Source organism: Acomys minous (assembly GCF_964271855.1).
Source record: "Acomys minous genome assembly, chromosome: 16".
In the NCBI taxonomy this organism is placed as follows: Eukaryota; Metazoa; Chordata; class Mammalia; order Rodentia; family Muridae; genus Acomys; species Acomys minous.
In genome coordinates, this window is record NC_140498.1 from 17,357,212 (window position 1) to 17,366,238 (window position 9,027).

The 9,027-nt window shown below is 51.6% G+C and overlaps 1 protein-coding gene across 2 annotated transcripts; it reads left to right on the forward strand.

Moving 5' to 3' along the window:
* The first annotated feature begins 842 nt into the window (after positions 1–842).
* CSF2 (colony stimulating factor 2) lies at positions 843–3,222 on the forward strand. Of its 2 annotated transcripts, none has more exons than XM_084763242.1 (4): positions 843–1,162; positions 1,260–1,301; positions 2,005–2,130; positions 3,027–3,222. In XM_084763242.1, exons 1-4 carry the CDS (start codon positions 1,013–1,015, stop codon positions 3,132–3,134), a joined length of 426 nt encoding a protein of 141 aa, XP_084619368.1. In that variant the 5' UTR covers positions 843–1,012; the 3' UTR covers positions 3,135–3,222. The 2 variants fall into 2 exon arrangements, with proteins under 2 accessions (XP_084619368.1, XP_084619369.1); XM_084763243.1 differs by having other exon boundaries at positions 2,023–2,130.
* The last annotated feature ends 5,805 nt before the right edge of the window (positions 3,223–9,027 follow it).

Below are 9,027 nucleotides of genomic sequence, written 5' to 3' on the forward strand. Positions count from 1 at the left end.
GCTGGTACCTAGCAGCTACCATATTGCAGCCAGCCTCAGAGACTCCAAGTGCCCACTGGTGGTACAGATAGCAGCGACCTGTCCTCTTTGAAGGGGCAGGTCGCCCTGAAGAGAGCAAAGAGGCTCATAATACTCAGAGGAAGGCTTACTTGGCCAGGTGGGGCTAGAATCAGCAGTCAAACTGGGGAAGGGGCCGGGGCGGGGGTTGCTGTCCTGCCTCAACCAGGAGCTCCAGCCGCACTCTGGGATTAAACATGCCTTGGTAAACTGGGATTGTAGAAGTCAGTCGGGACGGCACCGAAAGGGAACATGCTGTAGCCTGGATGCTTCCTATACCCGTCACTGCCATTCTTTCTGTTCTCAAGGTTGTGTTGGGGGCGGGGCTTTGCTGGGCTGAATTTGCCCATGACTGTGTCCTCAGTGGGAGTCTGTGGAGACCACCATAGAACTGTGCCACTCGCCTGCACCTTAATTAGATAGCGGGACCGGCCTGTGAGAGGTCCATATCTCAGGAGGAGGCTGGAAAGAGAATGGGCCAGGCCTGGGCCTGGAATGAGCCACCAGAGTGGGTATAGCTTGCCCAATGGCCTCTAGGGAACAGCAGGTGCTATGGAAGCAAGAGCCCCACTCAGTGTCTCCCGAGCCCCACCCCAGCCACTCCAGGCCAGGAAGTCTAAATATGCTTGGAGGCCCCTCAAAAGGAGAGGCTAGTCAGAGGCTGGGACAGACTGCCCAGGCAGGGCGGGAGAGGGCCTCAAAGAAGCCAGCAGGTGGGCTGCCAGTTCTAGGAAGGGGCTCATTAATGAAAACCCCCAAGCCTGACAACCTGGGGGAAAGGCTCACTGGCCCCAAGTGTAGCTGATAAGGGCCAGGAGATTCCACAACTCAGGTAGTTCCCCCGCCCCCCCAGGAGTTCTGTGGTCACCATTAATCATTTCCTCTAACTGTGTATATAAGAGCTCTTTTGCAGTGAGCCCAGTATTCAGAGAGAAAGGCTAAGGTCCTAAGGAGGATGTGGCTGCAGGGTTTACTTTTCCTGAGCATTGTGGTCTGCAGCTTCTCAGCACCCACCCGTTCACCAGTCCCTGTCACCCGGCCTTGGAAGCATGTAGATGCCATCATAGAAGCCCTGAGCCTCCTGAATGAGATGCCTGTCACGGTGGTGAGTGAGGGAGGGAGTTTGGCTGGTCCCAGGCCACCCGTTGGCCCCTGCCTGGCCCTGCCTGTCAGCTTGGTAACACGGCACTTCCCTTTTACAGTCTGAAGACGTAGGCGTCGTCTCTAATGACTTCTCCATCCAGGTAAGATGCTTGTCTCTGGTGTAGCTTCTCCGGGCACCCCTACAGGGTTGCTTTAAATAAATAGCCCCTCGCAGTGCTGTCTTCACTCTTCCATGTTAGGTGGCTACTAAGGGGAGGGCTCAGAGGCTGCGTAGTCAAGAACTACATAGCTGTTCCCCTGTGTCAGTCATGCGCACTCTTTTATCATCCGTAGCCATGCCCCCGAGGCAGTCACGTGCACTTTTTTTTTTTTTTTTTTTATCAAGCGAGCAATAAGTTTGGGCAGAGCTAGCATTCAAAGGTCAGAGATCTGCAAGGGATGATGGGAAAGTAAGTGTCACTTTATGAGATGGTCTTGTTGACTTGGAGTTCTCACTGTGCCCTGTGACCACGGAGAAGAGGGTGTTAACTATAGAAGGGGCACAGGAGAGGTTTCTAGAAAAATGCTTGCCGGCTCAGAGGTTTGGGGATGGTAGCAAATGGTCTTCGCTCACCAACTTGGGGGCTTGGAACTGGGAACCTCTTGAGGTAGCAGGCTATAGAACATGGCTGTGCCAGTTGAGGGTGGTCTGGGCAAGGCAGGGAGAAGGGCAGTGGTCAGGACAGTGTTATGACCAGACTCAGCCTGTGCCGCTTGGTGGGAACAGACAGGAGTGGGGAGAAGGTAGCCTGTGTTCTGTGGGCACTTGGCCTTTGCTTATCGACAAATGGACACTTCTCACAGAACCCAACATGTGTACAGACCCGCCTGGATCTATATAAGCAGGGCCTACGGGGCAACTTCACCAGACTCGAGGGTCACCTGACCATGATAGCCAGCCACTACGAGAAGAACTGTCCCCCAACCCCGGTGAGTGTGCAACATCAGGGCCCAGAGCAGGAATGTCTTAGTCTGGGGGGGTGGGGCCAATGAGGAGGGACTTCTGGCTGTATCTGTTCAGGGTCCCAGTAAATGGCGTCTGTGTCATTAGATGTCTCACAGGAGCCCCTCAAGAACAGGGCATGGCCCCTAGCCACTTCTAGATGTTAGGCTGAGGAGCCGTAGAGCCCAGTGCTCTCTCCAGCAGGAGCTCCCTGCCCTTGCCATACATGCCCTTATCAGTCATGAGGTCAGAGGTGAGGCAAACCCAAGGCCAAGAAGAGCCAGCACCTGGCAGGACTTTCCTGTGTGGGTGCCAGTATTCCACAGATACAAGGAGGGGGCTCCCAGAATGGGCAGATACCCCAAACCTCTTTCCTCGTGGAAGAGAATATGCCTTTTGAGAGGCAAGGAGGTGCCTCAGGCTGGCTGCTTGCCTCTCACCTGGAACCAAAGAGGCAGCCCAACAAACCTAAAGACCAGAGGAGGCAGGAGGTTTTCTGATAGGCACGGTGCCTGGGTGCCTGGATGCCTGGATGCCTGGATGCCTGGATGCCTGGATGCCTGGATGCCTGGATGCCTGGATGCCTGGGTGCCTGGGTGCCTGGGTGCCTGGGTGCCTGGGTGCCTGGGTGCCTGGGTGCCTGGGTGCCTGGATGCCTGGATACCTGGATGCCTGGGTGCCTGGGTGCCTGGGTGCCTGGATGCCGTTGGCAGAGCTGTGTGTGTGCGCCTTAGGCAGTGCATAGGTAGCTGTAGTGTCACCGGATCCTTTCAAACAGGCTTCCAGCCCCTGAGTTCTTAGTGGAAAACAAAGAAATATACAGCTACCTCCCTGGGTCGCCCACTCACCTGGACTCATGAGCTTTGTTTTTTGTCCCCTTCAGGAAACTAACTGTGAGAGTCAAGTCATCACTTATGAGGAGTTCATAAAGAACCTTAAAGACTTTCTGATGGTCATTCCCTTTGACTGCTGGAAGTCAGCCCAGAAATGAGGCGGCTTAAGCCAGATCCGGATCCAACTTCTCACACTGCTGCTTTTGCGCCTGCGTAATGAGCCAGAAACTCAGGATTTCTGCCTTGAAGGGGCCGAGGGGTGGGGTCACAGCCACAGCAGGGGTGGGGTGGGGTGGGGGTGGGGCAGTGCAGACCTCTGAAAATGCTGACTCAGACACGGCAATGGAAGACAAATGAGGAGATTCTTTTCTACCGTTAGGGACCAGTAATATTTATTTATATATTTATATTTTAAAATTATTTATTTATTTATTTATTTAAGCTCACAACTCTATATTTATTCAGGATGTCTTATCATCTTAATAAATTATTTTTAAAAAACCATTTGCTTGTGTAGTTATCTGGTTTATTTTTGAGAAGGAAGGAATTTGGGTGGTAGGTGGGGGTAAGGAGGTTATCGGGGTAGGGCATTAATGAGGGACACTGCTGTCATGGCCAAGGGGAAGTGAGTTCAAGGCCTGGGCACAGCATAGGTCTGGGGGCAGTATCTCAGGTGCCTTGGTGGACCTTCTGGGGTGCTCAAGAGCTTCTACCCCAGAGAGAGAACTCTAGGTTCACCAGGAAGTTGAAGTAACCCTTTCACAGACCTGGCCCAGAGAAGTGATGTCATCCTTTCTAGGGACTAAGGGGCTTCTGGGACTGACGGTCACTGTCTCTAAACAAGTCAGCTCTGGGATCCAGCAAAATTGCTGTCCCCTTCTGAGGCCACGGACCCTGGGTCCCTACTCTGCCTTCACACTTGGGGCCTCAACCACTCTTAAAGCAAATCAGCAAATAGACTAACTGTTCAGAGAAAAAGAAACTAAACCACAGGGGTCAGAGCTCAGCGTATTTACCTAACTTTCCCCAAGATGGATGATCTTAATCTTCAGTGGTCAGAATGTCAGGATGGTGTGTGTTGGGGCACAAGTGCTCTAAGGTAGCACTTTTCTTAGCTTGTTTTTATTCTCCCATTAAACTTTGACTCTCACAGGTATTTTTTTTTTCCTACTCAAATTCATGGCCTTGGAGCTGAAAGAAATGTAATTATCCCCTGACTTCGTCTGACAACCAGGCAGAGGGTCTCTTCCCCAATTTATTATCCTGTGCCCACACCCCCCCTACCCCCACCCCAGGGCCATCAGGAAGTGAGTGTGTCCCCAAGGCTGGGGGTTGGGCAGTGGAACCAGTCTTCTTGCAGGTGGCCTGGAGAAGCTGTCTGTCTGCAGTTTAAGGACCCTGCAGGTGCGAGGATGCAATGGTTACCCTCTGTCCCCTGTCCTCCAGCCTGCACACGGGATGGCTCAGTCCCAGCTAGACACCTACCTCTGGCAAAAAAAAAAAAAAAAAAAAAAAAAAAAAAAAAAAGCTACAACACCATCTGCAATTGCAAATACAAATTCTTAGAACAAGCTGGAATCTCAGCAAAGAGAAGGATCCATGGAATGTGGAATGACACCAACATGCATATAAAGCACATCTTAGGTCCCCTCTGCATCCTTCAGAAGCCACTGATAATTGATGAGAGGTGTCTGCATTTCCTTAGACTCATAAGTGCATATATATATATATATTATATATATAATATATACTATATATATGTTATATATATAATATATATTATATATATGTTATATATATAATATATATTATATATATGCCCTTCCACTGAAATGCTGTCAAGCAAGCTTGGATTTATTGTGAGTCCCCTCTGAGACTATGAACCTGTGTGTATGTTCTTGGGTTTTGTGCTCTAGGGGGTCAGAAAACCACTGTGCCCCTAGTGAAGGTAGCCACTATGACTCCCCAGGGATTAAAAAAAAAACCATACGAGTCTCTGCTGAGACTCAGCAAGAACCATCTGCCCTCAAGAAGACATACTACGGAAGTCCAACTTTCCATCAATCCCCACTCACAACTGTGGTCCTTCATGACCAGCTTCTCTTGCTTGCAGAGCTACCTCAGTCAAGCCCTGCACACCAGTGAGGAAAGAACGGTCTAACTTCTTTGGCCTTTCTGACCACAGCTGAGCGCGGAGCGGGGCGTTGCGAACAGGGTGGAGATAAGAGTGAGAAATGCCGAGGATTTGAGAGCTGGGCCTCTGGCTCAGTTGATAGAGGAACAAGGAACCAGGTGGCTGACTTTGCCAGGTTCCCCAGCCACCGTCCCAACACAGGCCTCAGACTAAGGGGAAAAGAAAGCATCTCTTGCCTCCACTGCGTAGCCTGCAGGATCCACAAGTCTCCGGTGGAAGAGTTAGTGTAGGGCCTTTGGGCTGGGGTTCCATCAGACTAGGGTGAGCAGGGGGTGGGTGAAGAGCGGTATCTGCCGGTATCCCACTGTTCAGGCCCACCACGCCAATGCGTCTAGCCCTGTTTGAGGAGCTCTTCACCTCAACCCTGAAGCAGCTGTCTGACAGACATCATAAGCAGGACCCACACATGACAAAGATTTATGAAACTCCTCACAGAAAGCTGCACAAAGCTGCAAGTAATTTGCTGTTTGCTTATAGGGGAGCTTGAGACTCCATTTGCTTGCCCTACAGCCAGGGGTCCAGTAAGGCGGAGGTCTTTGTCTGAATACTACTTGCCTCCTCCAAGGTGGGGGGACTTAAGCCATAGACTCATCCTCTGGGCTCGTCTCAACGCCAAAAGAAATCTCCTCATGGACAGGGCTGGAGGATGCGGAGTAGCAAACTGTACAGGGTACTTCTGGGGGGTACTGTCTGTGCCCTCTTCTAAACTTTTCCTAAACTTACCCTGGGTCTATGTGGGATCAGCTCAAATAGGCTGGTCACTGACTTAGCTGGAAAAAGGAAAGTCTGTCCAAGCCCATTTCAGGCTGCTATGCCCTTGGGGCCTCTTCTGGCCTGAAGAGCCCCCTGGGGAGCCTATAATGTGAGGAGAGGTGCAGTTTAGGGGGACATGTGGAGCCACAACTGCGCTGTGCTCTCTTTGTCCTGTGCTTGCATGATCCTATGAGCTCCTGCTTGCTTACCCTCAAACCTTACCTGGGGTAGCAGTGGGACCTGCCACCTCCGCTTTGCTTCCTTCCAATGGCTTTATACGGTCATCAGATCCTAGGTCTCAGTGTCATAGGTGGCCCGTACTCTTGCTCAGACAGAGAGGGAGGGTCTCCCTGAGCTATTTCCTAGCAGGTAGGAGTTTACCAGACCCTATGGCTGGGAAGACAAGTTTCCTTTGCTTTGTTCTCCTGTGAAGAAGACACCTTTAACTGTGTGGTTCTTCAGCTTTTAGATCCACCAGAGGACTGTATGTGCTACTGAGCAAAGTGACTTCTCCAAGTTCAAGGAAGCCTTAAAAAAGAGTTGTCATCTCCACAGAAGGATGGGAAGCATGTCAGAAGATCAAGGGCCACCTCTGGGGTTCCCTCTTTTCCTGAGCTTGGAGCGGAAGGAAATGAGGTTGGAGGAAGAGCCCGGAAATGATTGACTGTGGGCATGGGGAAGGGATGGGAGTCTGGTGCTGCTCTGAGAGACAAGGCTATGGGTGGACCATAGCGGAGAGCACCTGAGGCCGCACATCTGTAACTGACCTGGTCATACTCACTGCTTCAATAAAGCCTGAATGTAAAGATATTGGACAGAGCCCTGTCCGGGGCCTCGTGCACTGAAAGGGGGAGGGAAGAGCTCCATCACGAAGCTCTTGACCTCGAGCCCTTCACACAAGAAACACCCTTTGGCTGCCTCCTGTCCCTCATCTGATCCAAATCTGATCTTTTCCCAGAACCCCCTTCCCAGTCCACTAACACCTACCTCCCTCTAAGACCCAAGCGTTGAAACAGGAGGCTTAAATCACTTCCTCCCTTATTCTCAACTATAGCTCCACGGATGTATCCCACCTGTCCTTGGCCCAGAGTCAGTGTTAGAGGGACTCTCAGGCTACCTACTGAAGACTAGGCATAGTGTGGGAGTTGGGCAGGAAGGATGCCCACAAAGCCCAGGGACCCTTACATTCCTGCCTCTACCAGCACCAGAAGAGGGCCACTTAACCCCCCAGCAAAGCTCCTTGTTTGGCCTATATAAGTCCTGGCATCTGGCATGACAATATGTCTCTGACCCTCAACACCCTCACCCTCATACCCAGTTTTGCTTAGGTCCTGAAGTGCTGGCAGACAGGACTCCCCAGCTCTGACCTCCACCCTCAATACCAACTCTCACCTTAATCATTTGAACAATTCATTGAGGAGGCCTGGGATTAGACTACAATTCAAATGGCTTCCCATAATCCAACGCATTGAGACCAGAGCTTCAGCAAGGGAGGGTGGAGAAGGCTCTACTTATCCCGAAGTGCAATTAGTTACCATGATACAATACCTATCTAACTGGCAGGCTGTGCTCAGCTATGTAGGCCACCCACACACCTGCCATCCTTGCCAAAGGACTCTGGGCCACAGTTTCTCATCTCTATCTGGAGATATCAGGTATCAACAGAGGCCAGAGATCAGAAATGTGCCCAGGCAAAGTTGCCTAGGTATCTCAGAATGCTGGGAACAATCCTGCGGTTCTGAGTCAGGCATCAAAAGCTGCTTCAGGGCCAGGGGCCAAGGCTAGTTTCAGCTTGGAGAAAGTCTTGGTCTGGTTCCCAAAGGTTGTAAGCTCCTGAGTGCATGGCATGGGTACTCAGAGTTCCTAGGGTCACTCCTTTGTAATTGATTCCCGAGTAGGGCTGCCAGGGACATCCTCCAGGGGGACCCACTCAGTCCCTGTGTCAGCTGCCCATCCATTGGTGTGTGCGCTCCCTGGCCTTGAATGCTTGATGAAGCGGGAAATAACTGCAATGGAATCGGGGGACTTAACGTGTAGGCCCTTGTCCCTTCCACTGCTTGCTATGTGACTTTGGACAAATCTCTTAGTCATGTAGCCACAGAGTCCACACAGCTAGGATGAACTTCAACATGGAGGCCACGCCTCAGCCTGAGCACAAGTCACGCTCAATAGCTGCAGAGCATTGGGCTCGCTCAGGGGTCACAGGGGTCAGAGAAGCTAATGGAACAGCTGGTGACAGTGGAGCTGGGAAGGGCATAGGCACAAAAGACTATCCCAAGGCCTTAGTCAAAGTCCCCAGATGGCCATCCTTAAAGAGACAGGCCCTGCACTGAGGGTCTCTTGGATTTTCCATGCACCACAGTTTTCCCTCTAGGATGGCTTAGCTCTGGATGTGATGTTGGGTTGTGTGCTGGGGTTGCACGCCTATAGGCACCCGTCCCTCAGAAAAGCAGGCCTGAGTCCACAGGTCCCTGCGTTTGGGTTTAAGAAGACATTGCTCTAGTGAAAATCTGGGGCTCTGGGTTGGATATCCAGTCCACAAAACACAGCCTGAACCCAACATTGTCTGGGTCAAGCCTGGGTGCTTCCTTTCCCTGATAGGCCAGGGCCAAGATAAAACTGTAGCTTCTGTAGGCAGCACCCAAAGAGTAGGCCTGGCCCTGAAGAAGCGTGTTTGGCCTCTCTGAGCCCATATTGAGCCCAGGAGAGACAGCAGGGCTGGCTGGCTGAGAGCCAGATTTGTCTATGTATCATGGCTTCCTAGAATACAGGAGCAGTCCCACTCATCCTAAAGGCCTCCCCGGGTGTCCTTCCTCACAGTTGTCCACAAGACTCTAAGGAATGCATGAAAGCATCCATAGGAGCCGCTCTCATGTTGGGCCTTGAGAACTGGACCATCCCATAGACATCTCCATGCAATCTTTGAACATCCATGGTGTGGTCACATGGTATGGCCGTGGGGAGGTAACCCAGGAGGGAAGAGTCACCCACAAGAAAGGGCAACCTGTCAGTCTCTGATATAGAGTGATAGGCACCATAATCTTGGTTGTCAACTTGACACACCTGGGGAAGTGAAGCCTCAGCGGAGGCAATGTCTCTTTCAA

Excerpts from the sequence above, each read along its gene's own strand:
- CSF2 (XM_084763242.1), top strand. The coding sequence starts at position 1,013 with ATGTGGCTGCAGGGTTTACTTTTCCTGAGCATTGTGGTCTGCAGCTTC. Across the intron at positions 1,163-1,259 it reads ATGAGATGCCTGTCACGGTG|TCTGAAGACGTAGGCGTCGT; the intron begins GTGAGTGAGGGA and ends TCCCTTTTACAG. Across the intron at positions 2,131-3,026 it reads AGAACTGTCCCCCAACCCCG|GAAACTAACTGTGAGAGTCA; the intron begins GTGAGTGTGCAA and ends TGTCCCCTTCAG.